At 48.0% G+C, this 23,822-nt stretch overlaps 1 protein-coding gene across 1 annotated transcript in view; it reads left to right on the top strand.

The window, feature by feature from the left end:
- The first annotated feature begins 3,682 nt into the window (after positions 1-3,682).
- The window catches only part of LOC122379662 (potassium channel subfamily T member 2-like), a 141,940-nt gene continuing 121,800 nt past the window's right edge, over positions 3,683-23,822 (top strand). The window contains exon 1 of the mRNA XM_043362043.1: positions 3,683-3,951. Within this exon, the coding sequence (XP_043217978.1) occupies positions 3,872-3,951 (80 nt within the window). The 5' untranslated portion in view covers positions 3,683-3,871. The remainder of the gene's footprint in view (positions 3,952-23,822) is intronic.

Raw genomic sequence — 23,822 nt, 5'->3', positions numbered from 1 at the left:
CGTATCGGCTTATATAATGATTAGGTAAGCCTAGTAATTTTAACAACGCAATTACACTAAAGTACATTTCAGGTACTGAATATTGCGCACTGTGTATCTGTCTTTGTCAGCCACTACGTGTTTGAAGTAAACGATCAAAAAAGATGATGAAATGGCCTGTTGCAGAAATTTTAACTTTTTTGGCTTATTGAAATGTCCGAATACGGAACAGTTGTTTCTCAGCTACCACAATGTCAACCAAAAATAAATATCTGCGAAAGACATGTACATTTCCGATATTTTGCATGTCTCACCATATCATTTCCATTTGTGCGCTATTTGCTGCTGCTGACGAAATAAGCTTACGCGAAGAATGAAGTCATCAGCAAACGCATGATACCAGAAACGGGATTGAAAGACAGGGAAGAAATGATTGTTTATTTGAAGCCAGTCGTATAGCTAAAAAATAATAGCAAAGCTTTCGCTGCATCACTCCATTATCATTCCATTTTCGCGTGTACAGTCGGTCTACAAAATAAGTCCTCTCCTTATGCGGGTAGGTCAAGGTGGTGCCTGAGTAGCGCTCAAGCGCTAACTGCCCAGTGCCCACTGGTGACCCGCTTACGGCGGGGACTTATTTTGTGAACCTACTGTACATAAACCTGCCCACATACGGAGAGGACTTATTTTGTAGACCTATACTGTGCATAATACTATGCATTTTGCAACCGTCAACTTTGAGATGGAAGTATACCTTTGTTCGGAACAGTTTGCTATCGCTATTTAGGTATTTAGGCATTTATGTATGGTACGGAACAGATACTGCTAATGCAGCATTATCATCGCTAAAAACACGCGGAATATATGAGACGCCTACGACTGGACATATCCTGTCAAACGTAATGCATAATGGCATATAACTGCGGAGTTAATCCTGGCATTCCCTGCCCGCATCCTTCTATTAATAGTCACTGTCAGCGAAAGCGCTTCAACGGGGCGGGCTCTAAGAATAGCCTCCACAAATAACCTGCTATAAAATACGCTTTCTGATGCACTGAGCAATACATGACAGCTTGGTGTACGGTACTATCGATTTTACTGGGTGACTGTGACGAAAACAATGGTACTATATAGTGAACGGGTGGACAATTCAAAGATAAAATGGGGCGAAGGCTCGTCATGGGTGAACAACAGATCTATGATCGTCGAGGTAAATAAAGACCCGTAAATAAGCAATAGCATGCAGCAACTCCGTGGGTGGCATTTGAGCCCGGCCATTCGTGCTGCCAGGAATATGGAGCAGGCACCGGGCGGCGGTTATCTTGGCTCCGGTCCCCACCCGACCGAGGGGAGGTGCTGTCTGTAATGTCTGCTTATTTGCGTTGTGTGTGACTGGCGATGGACCCAAAGTGCGCCCTGCGGCGGCGCGGAGACGCACACCAGGTGGGATGACCCAGTGTGGAACAGAAACCTGGGGAGCAGCGTATCTCCCGAGGCGCATAGTACTGGAGAGGACGCGCACTCCGCTGTACCGAATGTTGTAACTGGCATGCGTGTCTATAGCAATAGATTGACTGTACTGTGCTGAGTGCGGTGAGCATTTAAAGGTATAAGTGCACTTGTCTCACGTGAGCTGAGCAAGCTTTCCTGTTCGGGCACCTGAAAGTTATCACGGTTTATATAATCAGATACTGATACAGCTTTCAACATTAGCTTACTTTTTTCGAATTGCTCGATTTATTGGCATCTTGTATAATGTTATCATGTAAGTAAAATAATAGAGACAAGAATGGAAATAAAACAGCAAAAGTCCCGCCGGTCCCGGTCCCGTAGCTCAGTCGGTAGAGCGTTGGACTCCGCGTGGTGAGAGCACGCGTTCCCGGTTGTAACAGTCCGGGTTCGAAGCGCGACGGGCGCTTGACATTTATGGGCCTCCTGACAGGTATGGTTGCGGTTGGTGGCAGGCCGCAGCCAGGCGACGTCAGTGAGGGGACCGGCCGTGCGCGGCTATGTGCGCACGTTAGACTTTGGACTCTAAATTCTGCCATAGAACTGGAATTGCGCGATCGGAGGGTAGAGGGCAGGGTCACCGCAACAAGCTTCGCTTAGCGGTGGCTCTGTCCTTGTGAATCCTTCCTAGCAAAAAGGTTCGGACTAAATTTATAAAAAAGAAACATCTAAAACTTTAAGAAAACAATACCCTAGCGATAATTTCCTGACAGGACTGCATCTCTGAAAATATAGTACACCGCAAAACCATAACGCACTGAACTAGCACATTCTTCATTTGGTTTAATGGTTCTGGGCTCAAGGGAGCATAGTGAATAAATGAATTTAAATTAGCCACCAGTATAACGCCTTTTCGGGCGACTAACGGAGCGAGCGAGAGGGTGGGCCTTGCACGTGCAAAATTGCGAGGGGGTACCTCCAACTGACTTGTGCACGGCACCCTACTAACCGGTCCCTAGCGATGTGCGAAATTTGGGCACAATCGGCCCAGCCGTTTTCGAGATCTGGAAGCGGCACCCTGCACGTGCGCACGTGCAAAATGGGTCCCAACTGACTTGTGCACGGCACCCTACTAGCCGGTCCCTAACTGCGTACCAAATTTGAGCGCAATCGGTCGAGCCGTTCTCGAGATCTGGAAACGACCCCTGCACGTGCGCACGTGCAGCAGCACCCCAACTCTGGCACATGGATATGCAGTGCCTATAGTGGGTACCTACCTACATGCCAACTTTCAGCGCAATCGGCCAAGTAGTTACCGAGATATTGCAACAATTACAAAACTGACACCTCTTCGTTTTGCACGTGGCACGTGCATAAGGGGTCACCCACATGCATCGGAAATGGTCCAATACCTGGTAAAAGGAATGAAGCTACCCTACAAAAATTACCGCATGTAAATCGGTCAAGTGGTTGCTGAGATATAAGCCTCGCAAAGCGTCCGGCCGGCCGCTCATACTCAGAAATTTCCGTTAATCTAAGGAAAGACTACGCTCGCTTCGCTCGCTCCGTAATAACAACACCACGCTATTGTACCTATTCGCGAGCACAACAACTTCATTTTTCTTTTCTGTGTCCGCAGTCACCAACCGCTGGTATTACGCTGGCTACCGTCTGCTTATCACTCATATTACAATGAACTACCAGCCGTTCACCGCTGATATTACGATGAGCCACCGGCTGGTTGCTGGTCACCGACATTTCAGAATACGATCGCTACCGACTGCTGGCCAAGCGGGTATTACGGGAAGCCATCGGCTGCTGACAAAGTCAGTGTCAGCGGCTGCTGACCACTAACATTGCGTGCGCCACTAACCGCTGACATGACAGGCTCTCGCTCTACTAACCGCTCGCCGCTGACAATACTGCCGGTGACCGCTGACAGAACGGTCCACCGTTCCGATCTGTCGCTGACCACCTCTGCTGCCGAGTAGCTCGGCCCACAATGGCCACCCATTTGGTGTCAGCGAGGAGACAAATCGATCTGGCCGCCGGTACGGCCGGCGGCTGCGAACTCCCCGACGGCGGCGGCGGCGGCGGCTCTCCCCGCCGCGGCCGGCCCGGGTGGCCGCCGGCCGCCAGTGTGCAGCCGGCGGGCGGGGCCGGCGGCAGGCGGCAGAGCGACGGCCCGGCGCCGGAGCCGGCGGCAGGCGCTGAGCGGGGCCCGCAGTGTCGGGGACGGACGCTGGGCCTGCGGAGGACTGTGTGCCGGGGACACTGCGGATTGGTAAAGGTTTCGTGGTGATTAGATGAAACAATAAGGGACGTAAAAGTGAATCGCGCTCAGCGACCGAGCTACAAAGACTCAGATCTCAGGAAGAGGATCTGAAAGCTGAATAAACACACACAGCGATAAGAAGCAATAGCCAGACCGGAAGCGAAGACCATGGCTGACGAAGACCACCTGACGGCCTCCGAGGAGCTGGTGGAGAGTCCCCCAGTCAGTCCGCGGCACCACGGAGACAGGTCAGTGCAGGTCACCGGTCAGGGCCGTCAATTCAGGTCACCTGGTAGTAATCGGGGCAGGTCATTTCACTGGCCAGTGACCGGGTCAGGTCCATGATCAGTGACAAAATGAGGCTAATTTACTGACCAGAGGTAAGGCCAGATTAGTTCACTGAGCAGTGGTCTTATCTCGAAAACAAGGCAGTTTGGGTCGTCGATCAGTGACGGGATCAGGTCAGTCACTGACCTGCAGTGCCGGGATCAAAGACTGGTCAGCTCAGCTCAATCACTATAGTCTGGCCGGCTCAGGAGAGTTCCGATCACCATGGTGGCCGTTTCCCGCGCGCCCAGCCGACCGATACTGACCGCGCGGTAGCTGGCTGCTCGGGTCACGAAGCTGACCCAGTGGAAGGGGATCGACCGCTCGAGCGGTGACGAGCTCGTAAACTAGGTGTTAGGTCTGCTGCCCGAGCTTTTTGTGGATAAAATACCCAGTGCTCAGAATATGAAGTTCCTTTGTTCTGCTATAAGATGAAAGAAATATGTATCTATAGGTACTGTGGTCTCTCTAGAGGAATGAATGCGGTGATAATACCGCATAAGTCTCAAAAGGTGCTAGTCTTATACAGGATGGACAAAGGTACCCAATATATGCGCAAGTGCTGACAATTTTCAATCTGAAAGCTTGATGGTCATAAAACAACGGCTCATTGGTTCGAGGTATACTACCAGGACAGTAAGCCGCCTTATACCATTTATTGAGGCAAGTGATGAATTGAGAACTGTCCAAGTGCATTCAGCATCTTTATCAACGTGTCAACGACGTAAAAAGACAGAATATTCTCCGAATACTATAGGCGTCGCTAATCATTTACCGGACTTGCTTGAAATGCCTTGGGATTAGTTTCGCAAGTTTTGCCGCTTCGTCAGCGTCTGCTATTTTTATCAAAGCTTCTGAAGCTCGGATACATGGTAAGTAGTTTTCCAGAAAGAATGACGTTATGGGTATGACAATACGTCCAGTAAATACAAGGATGACGGTGATTTTCCGTCCCTCTGTTTCTGTGCAGCTGTGACCGGGCAGCCACCCACACCTGTCCTTGCGCGTGGGACACGGGGGGCAGCTCCGGTACAGGACCAAAGCTGTAATAACGACAGCGCCGGGCGGGGATTGTCCGGCCTCGCTCGATATGATCCATAAGAGCATTTGAACTGAAACCCGACGGCCCCGGCTACCGTGTGGGATGCCGTTTCGTTGATCGCTCTTTGGAAAACAAGTCCGCGGTCCGCCGTATCAAACGCAGCGTGAAGCGGGGTCTGTCATGCAATGGATTTTGCTGCTGTACTGGTGTATTTACAAGAATAGCTTTCCTTCATTTGACTGAATATGTGCACACTGCACAGTCGTTCCTCAGGATATTTGCGAACCAATACCGCACAGCCGCGTCATCGGCAGGATATTGTTCTATCGACCTTCGTTGCGTCTCAAAACATAAAAACGGATATGAGCAAACACCAGGTATTGCTCAGTCAGGTCTGATGGAATGGCGCCATACATTCCCCTGGCAGCCGTGTCGGCTGATTGCCTGGGGGTAAATGTCACACCTCTGTCCGCCCCGCTACCCCGCTACCCCGGCCTGGGTCGGTAGCGGCGCTCATGTCGTTGGCGCTCACCGACTCCGTGTGAACCGGCAGGTATTGTGTGAGCTGAGTTTGTCCTCCATATCATGGAGGCAGCATGGATTGGTTAGTCGTTAGTAACAGCGCTACCCCAAACAGTTTAGTGACACAAAAAGGCTCAGAAAAATTCAATTGAATATATACAAATAAAACGCTCTCTCGAGGTAAAACTTTAACTCAGGTGGCTCAGATAGGTAAGACGGTACGCAGGGGTAAGGAAGGTAGATGTCCCTCCCTGAAAAAGCAAGCGAGGGAATGTCTGGCTGTTGCTATTAACAACGGAATGCCGCCACTATACCATATGACGCGCGACCAGCCGCAGACATTGTCGGAAATATTCCTCGCTCTCAGGTCCATCCCGCTCTGGCTCGCACCATTGACCGGCAGACCTCCAGGGACCGCCACCAGTGACCTGTGCCCTATCCGTGGGGTCTCAGGGGGCGGGAAGGGCCACACGACCGGACCAACACGGAAGCGACGTGACCAGCCGAGGTGCCCGAGCGCGTAGGTTGTGAGTGGCTGCTATGGGCTACAGTAGGCATTACTACAAGGTGCAATATACAGTAATTGTATGATCAGTAGACAGAACGCCTTAGATTATGGCTATATGCTAGTCACTTTGGATAACGTATGACTTTTTATATGCGATGACGTAATTAGCAACACTAAATAAAAGTACACAATTTATGACTTTTGTCATCACTAAACATTTTGTAAGTACGCCATGATCCAAAGCTTTACAAGAATTGGATGTTCTTGCTAAGCCATTTCCTTTCCATTCCTCTTCATCAGAGCCCAGAGAATGCTCTGACTAAGGACCTGGACCTGTTGCACAGCTCCAATTGAAAAAGCTGGTAGTTGGAGAGCTGCCGGTCCGTTTTATGAGCTCATATAGTAGAGCGGTTGTCCCATTCTCTCCTACCGCCGGCGTACCTCGGCCCGGAGCGCTCCCCCGACCCCCGGCACTCGCCTGAGACAGACACAGCAGCCTGCCAGAGCCAAATGGACGCGCCGCCACAGACGAGCGCTGAACACACCCACATGGGACTCACTGTCAGACCGCTGAAATGTATGGCAACATAAATGCATATCGTGACCAACGTAACGGTCCCTTTGCTTCTCACTAAATGATTCATGAAAATGAAAGTTTATTTTCAGCATGATTGGCCTCAGGCAGGCTGGTAAGGGCTATCAGCATTACGTTACTGAAAAGAGCTCAAGTTCTACATAGTTCTAGCAACTAGTTAGCATGTCTCAGAAACATCGTGGCCGACATGGAAAATTTTTCTACTTTCTCATCCGCAGCCTGGGGTTGGGCCGTTCAGAGCAATGCTGTTTTTTCTGACAATGAGTGTTTTTTTTTCTGACAATGTCAGGGGCGTTCCACGACAAATCGACAAATAAAAAATTAAATTTGCACCCTCATATTTTATTCTTCGTTGAAAACTGGAGTAAGGGGTTGTGATGGGCGGGGAAGCCAGCTGTGGCAAGGATTTTTTTCTTCGAACAACGGTTTCCGAGATATAGCCTCGGGCAATTCCTGGAGTTCGCGCTGCAGCCCTATGTTTGGCGGCCTATAACTCAGAAACAATTGTTTTTTACGATGATTAAAGCTTTATATGGTTCAACTCACAATCAACCAACAAACATTTTGGCTATCCGGATTTTCAATTTTTGAAAATTTTGATCACTGACCTTTTGTCCTATTTTTCGAAGAGTAACCTTGATATTTTCCCCACTGAAAGTTGCAATCTTGTCTGATGACGCTTAAAGCTTTATCAATTGTCATTCATATGCGATAATAAAAAGTGGTTATCGCCCTGCGTTGACCTCAGGTCAGGTCATTTTTATGACCTGTCCATTATTACGAGCGGGAGCGACAGCGAGATCTCGAGAATAAAGCAAGATAGCGACAAGCGGTAAACGGTAAAGGGTATACACGGATAAGGTCTATAATTTTTACTGAGGTCATTTTCAGGTCATGTCAAAGATGACGTCACAGGAGCTAAAAGGAAGTCAAAATAGCGGCACTATACATATATATGAAGTTTTTCTTGAATAACTTTCAAGGTATCCCAGCTAGGAACAAACTAATAGCACCATCGTGATCCTCTCGTCGATCCGCATCGAAACATATGTATGTTGACCTCGAAAGGTCGAAAGGTCAAAAGTTAACCTTAGGTCACGTGATCTAAGGTCAACTTTTGACCTTTCGACCTTTCGAGGTCAACATACATATGTTTCTATGCGGATCGACGAGAGGATCACGATGGTGCTATTAGTTTGTTCCTAGCTGGGATACCTTGAAAGTTATTCGAGAAAAACTTCATATATATGTATAGTGCCGCTATTTTGACTTCCTTTTAGCTCCTGTGACGTCATCTTTGACATGACCTGAAAATGACCTCAGTAAAAATTATAGAACTTATCCATTTGTACCCTGCACGGTTTACCGCTTGTCGCTATCTTGCTTTATTCTCGAGATCTCGCTGTCGCTCCCGCTCGTAATAATGGACAGGTCATAAAAATGACCTGACCTGAGGTCAACGCAGGGAGATAACCACTTTTTTATTATTACGGAGCGAGCGAAGCGAGCGTAGTCTTTACTTAGATTAACGGAAATTTCCGAGTATGAGCGGCCGGCCGGCCGGCCGTGGTCACGCTTTTGCGAGGCTTATATCTCAGCAACCACTTGACCGATTTACACGCGGTAATTTTTGTAGGGTAGCTTCATTCCTTCTACCAAGTATTGGACTATTCCCGATGCATGTGGGTGACCCCTTATGCACGTGCCACGTGCAAAACGAAGAGGTGTCAGTTTTGTAATTGTTGCAATATCTCGGTAACTACTTGGCCGATTGCGCTGAAAATTGGCATGTAGGTAGGCACCCACTAGGCACTGCATATCCATGTGCCAGAGTTGGGGTGCTGCTGCACGTGCGCACGTGCAGGGGTCGTTTCCAGATCTCGAGAACGGCTGGACCGATTGCGCTCAAATTTGGTACACGGTTAGGGACCAGTTAGTAGGGTGCCGTGCACAAGTCAGCTGGGACCCATTTTGCACGTGCGCACGTGCAGGGTGCCGCTTCCAGATCTTGAGAACGGCTGGGCCGATTGTGCTCAAATTTGGCACATCGCTAGAGACCGGTTAGTATGGTGCCGTGCACAAGTCAGTTGGAGGTACCCTCTCGAAATTTCGCACGTGCAAGGCCCACCCTCTCGCCCGCTCCGTTAGTCGCCCCAAAAGGCGTTATACTGGTCGCATATGAATGACAATTGATAAGGCTTTAATCGTCATCAGACAAAATTGCAACTTTCAGTGGGGAAAATATCAAGGTCACTCTTCGAAAAATAGGACAAAAGGTCACGTGATCAAATTTTTTCAAAAATTGAAAATCCGAGATAGCCAAAATGTTTGTTGGTTGTTTGTAAGTTGAACCATATAAAGTTTTTATCGTAAAAAACCAATAGTTTCTGAGTTATAGGCCGCCAAACATAGGGCTGCAGCGCGAACTCCAGGAATTGCTTGAGGCTATATCTCGGAAACCGTTCTTCGAAGAAAAAAATCCTTGCCACAGCTGGCTTCCCCGCCCATCACAACCCATAAGACCAATTTTAAGCAAAAAATAAACTATGAGGGTGCAGGGCACTTGTCGATTTGTCGTGGAACGCCCCAACAGTTTAAGCCCGATGCACACCTTACCGTATTTTGTGTTTTTGCATCATTTTCTTTCATGAACGATGCAATGACACACACATACAGGCATACATACAGCCCCACTGATGGGTTATTTTGTTATCAGGCTACATATAAGCAATAACAATGCATTTTATGCTATACTACATTGATGTATCGAAAGACGGCATGATCGTGACACCAGTTGCATGCATCTATACATCTGTAATGATATTTTATGCATAATGCATCGGCACACACGGTTTGCAAGGGTACTTACCTATAGGGATGTCTATGGGTTGCAACTCGAGCCTGGCATATCGAAAGCAGCAGATGGCTGTTCGTTATCGTGTGCGAGCTTCAGTGTAATGGCCCACATATCAGACTCTGGAGTCTGCTTGAGAATAATGCCGATGATGCTACGATCATATATCCCGAGCAGCAGTTCAAGCACCATTTGCTGAAGCTCTTCTCTCTAAGAGATGCCACGCTGCCACTCGCAATTTAGTTGCAGTCCTTTATCTGACAAGCCTATCGTGCTGCTGCACAGTTCGCTCTATAGAACAGAGTTGTCTTCGGCCAATAACTTCAGAATATTTCTGTCTGACACCATACCCAATCCTAAAACGGACTATTGCTGCTGGCGTTTCTTGAAACAGACTATTTTGACATCTGATCGGTATTGACATTTATAGCACTGTGTAAGCAAAGGCAATTGAATAGATTAGCAACGGCGAACACAGCTACTAATCAACACCACTTCGTAACCCCGCGTACCCTTTGGTTATACGAGTAGTTGAGTTGATGAATGTCCTCTCCTCTCCTTTCGACTCGATTTGACTCTCGACTCCTCGACTCTGCTAACTAGCTACCTCAGATAGGGACCTAGGTCCAGTTCATAAAGAAAAGCCAGTCGGCAAGTGTCACTTTGCCAAAGTGCCACTTATCAAAGGGCACTTTTGGGAATACAGATGAGATGAGATGAACTGGGAAGCTTGGTGCAGGTGTGTAAGGGTGGCTGTATGAACCCATCTGTCAGGTCGCCCTTTCCAATAAGTGACACTTAGCAGCAAAGGATCTGTATATGAAGTGGGTCCTGCACCTTGTGAGCTTTGGGTGGGGAATGGGCATGCAAGTTGCATCCAAATGAATATGGCGTGCCGTCACATTACGCATGCTTACATTTCGTAGCATTATGCAGAAAAACAAGATTTATTGATTAAAAAGCACCGAAATTTTCAGGCTACCATTACGGCCAAACATCTTCAAACAACTTACTTGAGACCGTTTCGTAACAGCTAGAAATCGGGCAGCCATCCTCCAGCGGCGATGTGCCTTTGACCTCATCTGACCATCACATTGTATAGCTACCGTCACTTGTCTGATTTGCCACATGTTTATTTTAGCAGATACATCAGTGTTGAACATTGCTATGTTCTTACAGACAAGCTTTCTAAGCGGAGCGCCAGTGCTCGCTCTGTTGCTTTTGGCTGGCGTGAAGCTAGGCTGTGCCGGTGAACACTACTGTATGGCGGCACAGTATACCTTCCAGACCGGCGGCGCCGTTCACAGCCCTCTCGGGCCCGCGGCGCTCTAAGTGGTGGACGGTGCTGCCAGCGGCTGTGCCATACTGATGCGGCTCAATTTCGCAGCCCATGTCCGCCGTAATATACCCATTACCCAGCTGCTCGGGTATGCTGCTCCCTACCGTCCCATATCCATCGCTCAAACTGCATCTGAAATTGCATGGCATCTAAAACTACCTCCAGGCGCGTTCGTTCGCATTGAAAACGAAGGAAATTCTTGGAAGAAAGTGAGAAATGCCCCAAAAGTAATATTTGTTTTGCTTACATGATAAGGGTTATGGTTCATGGTGGATTGGATAGATCAAGCCGAAGGTCATTGATGTTTGGTGGCAGAGTTCAACAGAGCTTACACTGAAATCACCAAAAGATCTCAGCAAACACACGCGACCAAATTTTACCATTGGGCTACGATTCCGGTGTGTCCAAATTCTTGAGTGACCGAACCCCTATAACAGGTGCCAGGTGGCCCATCGTCAGTGGTAATGTGCAAAACATACATTGTGTCATACTGTGCCGTGTATCGCGTTATTTCTGTCGTCTATCATCAGTGGTACGTAAGTAACTGCTATCAATGGGTCTGTTCCAGTCGCACTTCCTAACACCTCTAAACTTCTCCAAGATTGCTTCCCTGTTCCAGTGGCAGCTCTAGCCCCTACAAAGCCAAGGAGGGCCCTGCTCCAGCCTCCTCTATCTTGCTCTTGGAGGAGTTTAGAGGCGCTAGGAAGTGCGACTGGAACAAACCCATATACTGGCCACAACGAAATGCATCTCGCTTGTTGCGTGCTAGTGATGTCAGCGTGACAGACGAGCCCGAAATATTCCTGTTATCTTACCATATCTATGTACACATTCACACTAATACCCGTACCGAGGCATATAGGTATGCTGCTTGTTCTTGCAACATTGTCCTGTTTCCTGCCAGCAAATATCTGCGCATGTGTTGTGTGAAACCTTGCTGCCTATCATACTTTACACCATTGTAATACTTTCTATCGGCCAGTGAACCTCAGTAAATCCGCCTTTGCAAACAAACGCTGCAAACATTGCATTGCAATGTATATCCTGGAATATGCACCTCTTAGTGTGAGTGGCTGCACCTCGAAGTCGAGTGGCAGTCGCATGGTGCTGAACCAGCGGCCCTCTGGGCTGAGCAGCCCGCACTGCTGCCTACGTAGGCGATATCTCGCATGTGTATCATTAATATGAATATCCGTCGCAGCGCCGCTTCCTATCATTCCCCGTCTTGTCGTCATCTGCGGGCAATCATCTTTGCGAGAATTACCGCAGCATTTCTCATAATCCAGTAGGGAATTGGAAACGAACATCCATATCGCGGCTATCAATCTCGGCCAATTATTGCGGATGATCGCAAGATCACTACCAGCGGAAAAATGCCACCACGATATATGGACTAGTGGAGACACAGGTGAAGGAAGGCGACGAGGGATGACGTCCATAAAGCGTCAGCGAATCATGTCTTGCAGTGCTGCTATTCACCTTAGTTTATCCCATTTGCTACATGCAGCTAACAAATGCCTTTTTAAACCTAAACAGATGAAACAAGGCTTCTGTTGGGGGAATTGTTAGACGGTAGACAGAAAAGTGGCTAAAAAATAACACCGGCCTAGCCTAAAAACACATGTAATAATGTAGGTGGGAGTGCTGGACCATGGTTTGCGCTAAGTTCCAGCTGTTTTTAGAAAAGGACAAGGCAATAGCTACTTTCCTCTCCGATGACCAATCCCCAGCATTGCGTCAGATGGAATTGAAGCAGAAATCGCTGTCTCTTAAGATAGATCTGAAGTAGACAGGTTACTTGTAATTGCGAGCGTATAGGATCTTTGAAGATTTCTCAGAGGATATATTGGCCGTCACGCAGACTGGTCTTTGTCAGGCTGTAGATCACAATCGCTTCTTATTGGAGAGGGCACGGTGGACACCCGAGAGGATAGTTCCGAGCAGCCTCCCCAATCAGTGAGTTCTGTGTGACATACCCAGCTCAGTGCCCGTGGAAAAAACCGCCCCGCCATCAACCTATACCGGACAGCTGAGTCGACTGGTCTGTGGGTTCATTCAGGGTTCACTTCCTTACTCCCTTATCATTCATTCATTCTCTCTCTCTCTCTCTCTCTCTCTCTCTCTCTCTCTCTCTCTCTCTCTCTCTCTCTCTCTCTCTCTCTCTCTCTCTCTCTCTCTCTCTCTCTCTCTCTCTCTCTCTCTCTCTCTCTCTCTCTCTCTCTCTCTCTCTCTCTCTCTCTCTCTCTCTCCCTCTCTCTCTCTCTCTCTCTCTCTCTCTCTCTCTCTCTCTTTCTCAATCTATTCCATTCTTCCTTTCTTCTCTCTTACTTTTCTCCCATTTTGTTCCTTTTTCGTTTACCTCTGCCTACTCATTCTTCTAGGCACAATTACTCCCACTATGTACTCCCTACCTCTATTTTCCCCTACACTCTCTCCTCTTATCTTCTCCGTCTTCCCACGGTATCTGACCATGTATAAAGCTCGATGTCCGGGCCGGGGGAAATGTTCCATTTCCTGTAAATAGATAATACAAGTCATCCATCGTGCAATGCCGACGCCTCCAGCCCCGCCTCTGCTGTCGGTTTGCGCTGGCCGTCCAAACACCTTGTATGACGTCACGATGATTCAGATGAACAATGACGTCACGATGACGTGGCACGGCCGGTAATGGAACACAGCTCCTCGGGGACGACGTGATAGGAGAAAATGCTGCTGTTGATGGATGGCTCAGTTTTTGTGCTCCTCTGCCGGATCGATACAATGTTGACATCAAATGCTTTTGTGATTCTGTAATTGAACTGACGTGAATTTGAGAATGTTGTTGACGATGACTATGACGTCATGAACGTCATGACTATATTCATGACATGGAGAAGATTGAAGGAAGCTATTAACAATGTTATGGTGCGCCAAGTTGCATTATGTGGAGGCAGAATAAATGAAAAGATGGCATTAATTAAAAAACTAAGTCAAGCTATCTGCTCTTGTACATGCCCATGAGGTTTTTCATTTTTCTTAGCATGGGACGCACGCTTTGCAGCGTGTGTTTGGGTGTGTTTATCAAGCTTGGTGGATATAATACGGATTACGGATCATAGCAGCTGCCTAACCGTGTGCCTTTCTTTGTTACAGGTACGTGACACGGTATGACTGCTCTCTGATCCAGCCGTGGGTGAGTGTTATCGATACAGACCTACGCATCCGCGCCCGGAGCGGCAGTCGATACCGGCGCGCCTACCGATCGCCGCCGGCGAAGGTGTCGCGCGCGCTCTGTGTGTGCCGCGTCCGTCGGTCTCACCTCGGTCGACTCACAGCCGCCGGTGTTCCGTACCGGGCCGTATTGACCGTGTCGTGTCCGTCACTCCGCCATCTGACGCCGGCCGGCCGGCCGCCGTGGCCGACGGCGCCATTGATCGCGCACAGCGCTGGATGAGCTCCTCACGTCACGGAACGGCCGCCGCCAACCCAGCGTGACTCCGCCGCCATCAGCCACGTCCGCTGCCGTGCACCCGACCCCGCCCCTGTCTCTGTCACGTCTGCCCCCGCCCCGCCGCCACCCACCGTCCCCGCTTCTGCCGCCGCGCCGCCTCCCCCGTCTATGTCGGCGCTGCTACCGCTGTCGACGCCCCCTCCTCCCCCTCACACACGTCCGGTCAGGGTATCTGGTCTGTGTCACGGGGATATCGGAGAGGTCACGGCCTTCAGCTGCAAGGTCAGCGGACGGACCCATGACGATATTCAACAGCGGACAGACCACGACGGTATGCAACAGCTGGCAGACTATCGAATGACCATATTCAACAGCGGCCGAACTCATGGCGATATCCAACACTGGACGGACCCGGCGATATTCAACAGTGGACGGACTGACAATGCTCAACTGTGGGTGAAATGGGTCCATGAAGGCATTCAAAAGTGTGTGAACGGTCTTTTCGAAATGAGCAGTGGCTAGAAAGCAATGGTGAAAATGGAAATAAGACGAAACATTATTTTCACACACTTTTAACGTTTTGAATGCATGAATCCGGCCTTCCCGAGTGATCTTTCACAGGGGAAGGAAGTAAAAAGTTAATTGGCAATGTTAGCATGTCTGCCTCTGGACGCTTGGCCTATATGAGCCAGGTGCTCTCTCGCTAGATTGGACCTGCTAATTAATTGGCCCGCGCGGTAACAGCAGCGGCCAACGATCACTATTTTTTACCGTTCGGTGTGCTCCGCAGTTGCTCGGATCCTCGACCGGTGTCTCGGTGGAGCGAGGCCGGTCTTAGTGGAGCTAATTTCGTTCGGCTCCTAGTCGTCGATATTAAATCAGCGTGGAAACGGCCGGCAGGCTGCGACTGGCAGTATGCAGGCAAATTACGTTTGTGGACCGCCATGTAGAGGATTGTGCCGCAGTGCGGCCCCGCTGAGACCGACAGACTACTTAGTAACTCAACGGGTTGGAAACCAGAAATAGCCCCTTTGACCGCTGACAGAGCCATCTGATCAACGGATTGAGCTGGCACACGAAACATTTCATTTGGCGGTGTGCAGAAATAGAAGGCGAAATTACATGAAAGAGCTCGAAATAAGTTAACAATAGCATCGCAAAGGAGATGTTGAAATGCTCATACTTGAATCAACTGGCGCACTTCTAGAAATAAGAAAGTACGAGCAAGCTTGATATTGCTTCCTTCGCCAGATATATCCGACCCAGCTATTTCAGCCGTTTCATTATTCAGCATTGAAACAATTTTAGTGCGCCGCCTTTCATCTGGCTCTCAGTGTCGCTCAGACGTAAAAGCAGCTTTGTGCCGCCGTCCGCGGGGCTTTGTCTCCACCGTTCGACCGGTGTGCCCCGCAGCCGGGCCGCCTGTTTTTCAGCCGGATCGGTAGACAATACTTTGAGACTCTGCGGCCTCCTCGGCCCCCGGTCGGCCTGGGTGCCGCCGATGGCGCCTGCCCTCCGGCGTGGGACTGAAGAGTGCCCCCGTGTCTCATCCGGCCACCGGCGGGAACCATTAGCCGGCGGCCTGTTCGATACGCCGCCCACGGGCTCGACTCGCCCGGAGCGATTTCTCGCCAAATATCGGTGACAGTAAGACGCAGTCCCACGGCTTCTCACTTGCCTAGGGCGTGAGCGGAGGTGACACAAAGCGCTGATCCAGGCGCCGAGTCAGTGTCTCGTTTGTGATTTTCCTGCAATGGTACACCATGGAAGCGGCTATTTCCAAGCGTCCCGTTAGGAGCAACAAAAGATGATTGCAAACCGTGGAGGTCAAGGTTACGCGGTACGCGCATTTTGATAGTCTTTTTGTGCTCCCAAGCCTTGGTTCCGCTTCGTTGCGTGCATGGCAATTGATGAACGACTCACTATTGAGTTAGCTGATAGGTGTAGCTTGGCATAAGCTATGCTGCTATGTTGCTGCTAGAAATGTTGATTATAATTTGTGACAGAACTTGCCATATTGAATGTTATTGCCACTCTGTAATCTGCTTTGTTGGAACATTTTCTACATTGTATCCGACGTTATTATTTCGTGCTAATGGTATTCTGGTCTATATATCCGCATATCCAAGTTAAGACATATATATGACCACTATAAATAATGGCTACCGCCAATCTAATAATGCAATGCATCATTTCTGTGAGGAAAACGTCGGCCATTCTCGTATATTATGGTGGAATTGTATTCTGACAACGCTTTTGTTGCGCCTGCCTCACCGACGGTAAAATATATCTATGCAATATTTTCTCAGGATGTCGCACTGAATAAGTCTATAGGTATCTAATATTTACCTGGCTCTACGCCAGGTAGATATTGCAATGCGAACTACCAGTGGGATTGGGTTCCTTGGAGTTTTCACGGAGCTCCAGCGTGATAGACGTGTATGTTGAGCCACTATCCTCAAACTGACAGGAAGCGATGGGAGGCCCGGATAGGTCAGCGGTACCCGGTACCACCCTCGTCGCGCCGGGCCGTAAAGTCGCTACGGAGCCCATCACGGACCGCCTGCAGTGTTATGGCGTGCGGCGCTGCACCTGCTGCAGTAGGTAATCAGCATTACGCCGCTGCCCTGTCTGAGGTGTCCGCGGGTCACGTGTCAGGGGTGACGTCTCTGAGTTTGTCACACACCAGTCCGACACGACGCACACAGCCCGACTGTTTGTCTGTGTGCCCGCGGCTATCGGACTGATAGCTGTGCCGTATGGGTGAGAGCTGCTGAAAGGACGGGGGTGGGCGGGACTGGCTTCTGGTGCCGGGTGGAGGGAGGAAAGCCGGCACTGGTCGTGGAGATATAAAAGAGGCGGTAAATGATGGGTAATGGCGGTCGAATGGGGACGAATCAGTTATAATGTAATCGATAAACTATCGATAAGGCAAAATTAAGACTATTGTATATCGCTAAATATATGTTGCCGCGTTTGAAGATTAGGTGTGTTTACATAGGGTTCCCTTAATCTTCCCCTATTTCTCCCCTATTTTCAGATCGAATTTTAGGCATCATAGCGATCGCGTGTAACGTTGCTATGGGCGCTATTGTTGTTAGAAGCATACAAAGCATCGTTTATGCTGTAAACAACATAAATTGGGCTTATTTAATACTCGAAATTCAACAATTCATATTTTGAAGTATTTTTATCCTGCCCTTCAATTCCCTCTTTAAGCGACAAATAGGGGAGGATTTGGTAGCGTAGCGCCTTTCCAAAAGCTGCTACGCTACCATATCCAGTGGTTCTCAAACTACCAAATCACAAAAGCGGCGTGCTGATTGGCCGGCAGTTCCGAATCGTCCGACTGGTGGTCCCCGACTCGACAAGCGCACGTGCGCCGACTGAGGATTTTTAAGTGGCATTAACGCATAAACGGCAGAAAGTCAAGGCAGAAATTCGACAGGTGCGGTGTTCTGATATTGCCGTTGATGTGATTACACGTACTTGAATAATAGCTCAGCCGTTTAAAGTATGTTAAATGCCAGATAGTTTTCTGATTTTTCTTGCTTTGAGCTTTCATGTGCTATCACTTTTACCTCAGTGTCTAGTCTGGAAGCTATTTGGGAGAGCCCTAAAGGTAAGTAAAAATTGCAAACTGCTTCTAGAATGACTTAGTTGCGCCATATTTGTAGTGAAGCGAGGTAAAGGAGACAGAGGATTCCTTTATAAGGGACATTTAAGAGACAAATAGGGGAAGATTAAGGGAACCCTATGTAAACACGGTTATTGTAACCTTCTGAGCTGAGTGAGCACTTTCTCGTCAAATTATTCATATCATTCTAATAAAGTGAGCAATGAAATTGAGAGATAGAAGCCGGCCGGGTAAGGCTCTAAACCCCTCCCGCAGACGGCGCCTTGTTACCACGGCAGCTCGGTAGTTTGGTATACAACAGCCACCCCATTAAATTCTTCCCGAGTTGTTCGAGCGCAGAATGAGCAACATCGATGGTACCCTGCTATCAACACTTTCACGATGATGGCAAAGAAAGCTCCAAATGTTTACCGCGGTACCCAGAATCTGCAGGCTGGTCTCCCTTAGCACGCTTCTAACACTGAAACTGCCTCGCTTACAAAGCAACTACAGTGTGAAAATTAAGGATTGTCAATGATGACCCCGATCACTATCATTCGCATTCGTGCACTGTCTCTGTTTGACCAAGTGTTCCGGTTTGTTGCACTAATTTTTCAAAAATGTGTCAAGGATTATTAGAGATCGGCATAGTTTAAACAAGCCGCGCGTTTTCCTAGCAGTGGTAATTCGATCCGCAAACAGTTCGTGGCGTGCCAGGAACAGCAACGCTGGCTGTTTTGTCTGGATACAGCAGCTGCCACAGCGCTGTCCGGGCGCAGAGGTCACGTGGTCTGTCCGGTGCAGCAGCTGCCACAGCGCTGTCCGGCTGCAGAGGTCACGTGTTCTGTCCGGTGCAGCACTGCTACAGCGCTGTCCAGGTGCATATGTTACGTGGTCTGTCCGTCTTTCATACCATTACTTGGTCAGCGCGGACAGTGTCGCCGTCTGTGTGCTGGGGGATGGGCAGTGCGGTGAAGGGGGGGGGGCGTAATTGGGACAACCGTACTGGGCATCGTCCTCTGGGGGCCGACTAAGCGGCTTGTCTCCGTCGGCAGGCTATCGATCCCTCGTCCCCAAACGTCCATCGCGGGATCCGTGCTTATTGATTGCACCCGATAGCGGTCTTTTCCGGTAGGTTTGATCACGACAGTGTAATTCGAGCCGTCAGATTGGAGACACTGCTTCTTTATATCATCGATTGGGAATGTCAATTGATATTTTGGGAATCTTTTTTTTTTGCTCAAATGTTCAGTATGAAGCAGTTACATGTATAACATTGGCACACCTATAATGATCAATTTATACGGGTACTGGAAGTGTAACGTAGGCAATAGGCATTCAGCAGCATGCAATACAGGACACCCGAAGACACATCAAATACAAGTTGGAACATTCGCACTGTACGACCTGTTGATTTGTCGGACTGTGTGACAGCGACCTTTGGAGCTGCAAAGTTGGAGAAAACTTCCAGTGCTGATCATTCAAGAAGTCCGTTAAAGCAGGGCCTTCCGCCCGCCCTGTCTGTTCAAGTGCAGCGGAGCAAGTCTATTAGCATCAATCACTTGGCTTGCATCATTTCCGTCTGACACATTGGTCGACACTGAGCTTCCTGCCGTGCTCTGAAAATTCTAAACTAAGGGACGTCCGGTCTAGAACGCGCTCGGTGTAGCCTGATCGAACGCCGGGGCCCGCTCACAACTCTCACCGCTAGTCTGTTATCTGCTATCTGCTATCCGATATCTCACTGTTATCTCACTTTTTACAACGTCCGAACTCAGTAATGCGCACCACTTCACCATTTCTTCACCAGCTCACCACTTTACGCTTTCTCTGAAGAAAGCATCCCGGTCGCGTGTGTCCCCGCTGGTGTTTTCCCATTCCATTCCAAAATGTTTATTGCGCATCGACAAACTATAAGTAAAACGATCGGAAAATGAACATGAATAACAGAGATAAAGCAAAATAATATAAGAGTGGTGCAAAAGCACATTGTGCTTGACTCTAGGCACCACCTCTTGTAACATAATCAGATAGACATCATAAACATAAAACAACATGAACATAGCCTTCAGATCAACGTCGATTATAACATAAACATACATCGTAATGAAGGTAACGTAGCGTAATGAAACAAAACTACCACTGCCGCCGCCACGACAGGCCACCGACCCAACCCGCGCTGACGTTACTCAGCCCACCGGGGACGCCGCCCACAAAACTGAATGAGGTAGGTAAATTAATAGGTAAATCTGTGCGAACGAAGCAAGAAATTTTGGAAATGCTGAGCCACCGCACGACAGTCCCCGCCGCCAAGATCGTCGCCATGCAAAAGAACACGTAATAACCGTGTAGTTGACATTTGACCAAAATTTTCGCCAAAAATTTGCAACATGTCCCGGTAAAGTTCCTCTCTCTGCAAATTATAGTTGGGACACGCGAGAATGAAATGATGAATATTTTCTGTTTCAAAGCCACAAGCACATTCAGGTGTATCGTGCCTTTGTATTTGAAATAAATGTGAATTTAGTTGTGACATTTGCATTCGTAGCCTAGAATGGAAAATATTGCCCATTTTAGTGCCAATTTTGTAAAAGGGAGAAGGCCCAGGCACCCCCAGTCGCCTCGAGATCTCTCGTTGAAAGGAACGAGGAGGAAGGGATCGGATGGATTCGGGAAGCTGGTTCCAGGATTTGCCTGTTGAGGGGAAAAAGGACTTCTGGAAGGATGTGGTTCGGTTGGGAGGCATGGTGTGTGTGTTGGAGTTGCGTAGTGTTCTGCCGGTGTTTTCTGCACGTGTTTCTGGCATGATCATCGTGATATAATTTGGCGTTTGGTGTCTTGGATTAGTGAATGTATGATATAAAGTGAGTTTGTGTATTTGTCGTCTTACAGTCAGTTTGTCCCAGCCCAAGTCTTGTAGAAGTTTTTCGGTTGACGTCCTGAACATAGCCCCCGTCACAAGTCTCCCTGCTCTGTTTTGTAGCGTGTCAAGTCGGGCAGCGTCTTGTATTGTTATGTGTCCGTCATATATTGTGTCACAGTAGTCAAAGTAAGGTCTTATATACGTCTTGTAAATTTGGTCGAGAATGGGCCTTGGTATGTAACGTGCAATGGAGTAGAGTGGACTGAGTGATTTGTGTACCTTGTTGCATATTGCATTGACGTGTTGGTGGAAGCGTAGGTCCTTAGAAAGTGTCAAGCCAAGGTGAGTATGAGTTTCATGAATGGGTACGTTTGCGCCCTCGAAAGTGAGCTTTGGTGGTGTGTACTGATGTCTGTGTGAAAATGTTTGTTGGATGGTCTTCGTAGCGTTGAATGTAATTGCCCATTCTCGACCATATTTGTGGATTTCGTTGAGGTCTTGTTGTAGTGATAGCTGTACGGCGTCAATGTCTGCTGTCGTGTGCGAGGCGTAGATAGATGTGTCGTCAGCGAAAAAGAGAATGTCATTCTTTATTCGTCTTGAAAGTCCGTCGAGATACATAAGTGCCAGCAAAGGCCCGAGTACGGATCCCTGCGGGCAGCCCGCATTTATTGTTTTAGTGGCCGAGAATGTGCTGTTGATCCGTACTCGGTGTGTCCTGTCACAAAGATATGATTTTAACAGTCGAAAAGTGAGTCAGTAATTCCGCAGTCGTGCTTACTCTTGTACAACAGTCTGTCATGCCAGATCTTGTCAAAGTATTTAGAAATGTCGAGGTAGATAGCAGTAAAGTCTCGTCCCATGTCCAGTGATTTGTACAAGTTGTGAGTCAGGTATAAAAGCTGTTGTTCTGTACTGTGGCTACGCCGGTACCCACTCTGCTTGTCGGTCAAAAGAGAATGATTCAGTAAATGGGAATATATACCCTTGAAGACAATTTTTTCGAAGACTTTAGATAACGATGAAAGTATACTGATGGGACGGTAACAAGTGTAGGGGAGAGTGGGGTAATTTGGCCGGTGGTGTAAATTGGCCGCCCCCACCTGTACGATGTCTAATAAAAGTGAGTGAAATAACTCTAGTCTCTATTCATTTGTTATGGGTAGAAATAACTGGAGGACAAATGTCAAAACTTTGCCCCTCGTAGTTTTATTCAAAATTAATAAAACGTTAATTTCATTAGAAAATGGTAACTTTTACTTCTGTTTACAAAGTTGTATAACATGTAGTATTTGGGCTAAAAACGAATTCAGACATTATAGCGCCATTCTTGGGGGTGTTCAGCGGTTCCAAGAGCAATTTCATCTAATTCCGTATAGCCATGATGACTTTATACACACAAATTTTCAGAATGGCAATATGGGGTAATTTGGCCGGTACTAGCGGGGCAACTTGGCCGGTGCGCTCATGGTCACTATGCTGGGACGGCCGAGTTTTCATGGTCAATTGTACCATAAATGACATGATTCATGACCAACTTTGACTACTTTGATGCCTTACTTCCGATTGGTCAACTGTAAGAGCATGTGACGTCATTAAAGGTTACCAAACGTTTTTTGCTAATAAATCCTTACATAAAAATGGTACAGCCGCACAAATGGTCTCATTCTGTTCAGCTCGCCAAGGCGCATCGAATGATATGCTTGATGACCTTGAAATCACGTGACCTTCAGGTCAAGCGACCTGAGGTAACGTGATCTGAGGTCAACCTTTGACCTTGACTTCTCAAGGTCAACACATATATGTTTCGATGCGGAATGACGAGAGAATTACGATGGTACTCGAAGTTTTGGCCTAGCTTGATTACTTCAAAAGTTATTCGTAAAAAACTGTCTTCGCATCTAGAGCCGCTAATTTGGCTATTTTGACCCCTTTGACCCCATGATTCAACCTCCAAAATGTGGTAAATGCGTCATAGGACACACGTCATTGCTGAATCTGAAGCTGACTCGCAATATAACAGAAAATCCCGACCGCAAACTAACACCGGCCAAATTGCCCCACACCCCCGGCCAAATAACCCTGCTAGTGGGGCAATTTGGCCGCCTTGCAGACCTTTGTAATACGCCACAATTTCAATATAAGTAATTACTCTATCATTTCAAGTTCACTGTCCAGTAAAGTAAAATGAATGCGACACCTGCCAGCGTTGAGAAAATTCAGAAATGTGTCGTCAATTTTAAGTTACATCGTTTTCTAAAAAAAGCGGCCAAATTACCCCACTCTCCCCTAGTCAGAAGGTGATCCCTTGTTTTTGAAAATTGGTTTTATGTTTGCTTCTTTAAATTTCGATGGATAAATTCCCTGACTTAGTGACATGTTAAAAAGTTTGGACAATGGTTCTGCGATGATGAGAGCGGTTAACTTGATAAGTTTTACTGGAATTTCATCGGGGCCCGTTGATTTGTTAGGATCGAGTGAATTTAGTATTTGGAGAACCTCTCTCTCGGATGTCATCAGTTCACCCAGAGTGGGCACCGGCGTTCTGTCTGAGTCATGATTTAGTGGATGTCTGTGTGTGCCGGTTAAGTCGACCGTCGCTTGACTGGCGAAATGATTGTTTAATAGCGTCGCTTTTTCGAAGTCGTCAGTTAATATGTCTCCGTTATGTCCCTCTAGCGGTGGAATAGTGTAGTCGCGTGTTCGTCCTGTCATTGTGCGTAGTGTTTGGTGGTACTTGCGTGGGTCGTGCTTAAGTGTCAAAAGTTTCTCCACTTGGTGTTGAATGTGTTGTCGCTTCAGCCTTTTGTTCATCGATGTCACTTTGTTTCGTTGATATTTCCATCGGTCCCAGTCGTAGGCAGTCTGAGTTTGTTTGGCTCGTCTGAACAGTCTGTCGCGTTTCCTTATTTGTGTTTTTAGGTCGTTTGTCGTCCATGGCTTTTGAAATTTGTCTCTAACTATCTTTTTTGGAATCGATGCGTCGGCAGCACTTGATAAAGCCTCTATAAACAGTTCGGTTG

The sequence above is a fragment of the Amphibalanus amphitrite genome, unplaced genomic scaffold (genome assembly GCF_019059575.1).
Source record: "Amphibalanus amphitrite isolate SeventyFive unplaced genomic scaffold, NRLGWU_Aamphi_draft 000082F_arrow, whole genome shotgun sequence".
In the NCBI taxonomy this organism is placed as follows: Eukaryota; Metazoa; Arthropoda; class Thecostraca; order Balanomorpha; family Balanidae; genus Amphibalanus; species Amphibalanus amphitrite.
The sequence above is the reverse complement of the archived record's forward strand: the minus strand, read 5'-3'. Positions and strand labels throughout refer to the sequence as shown.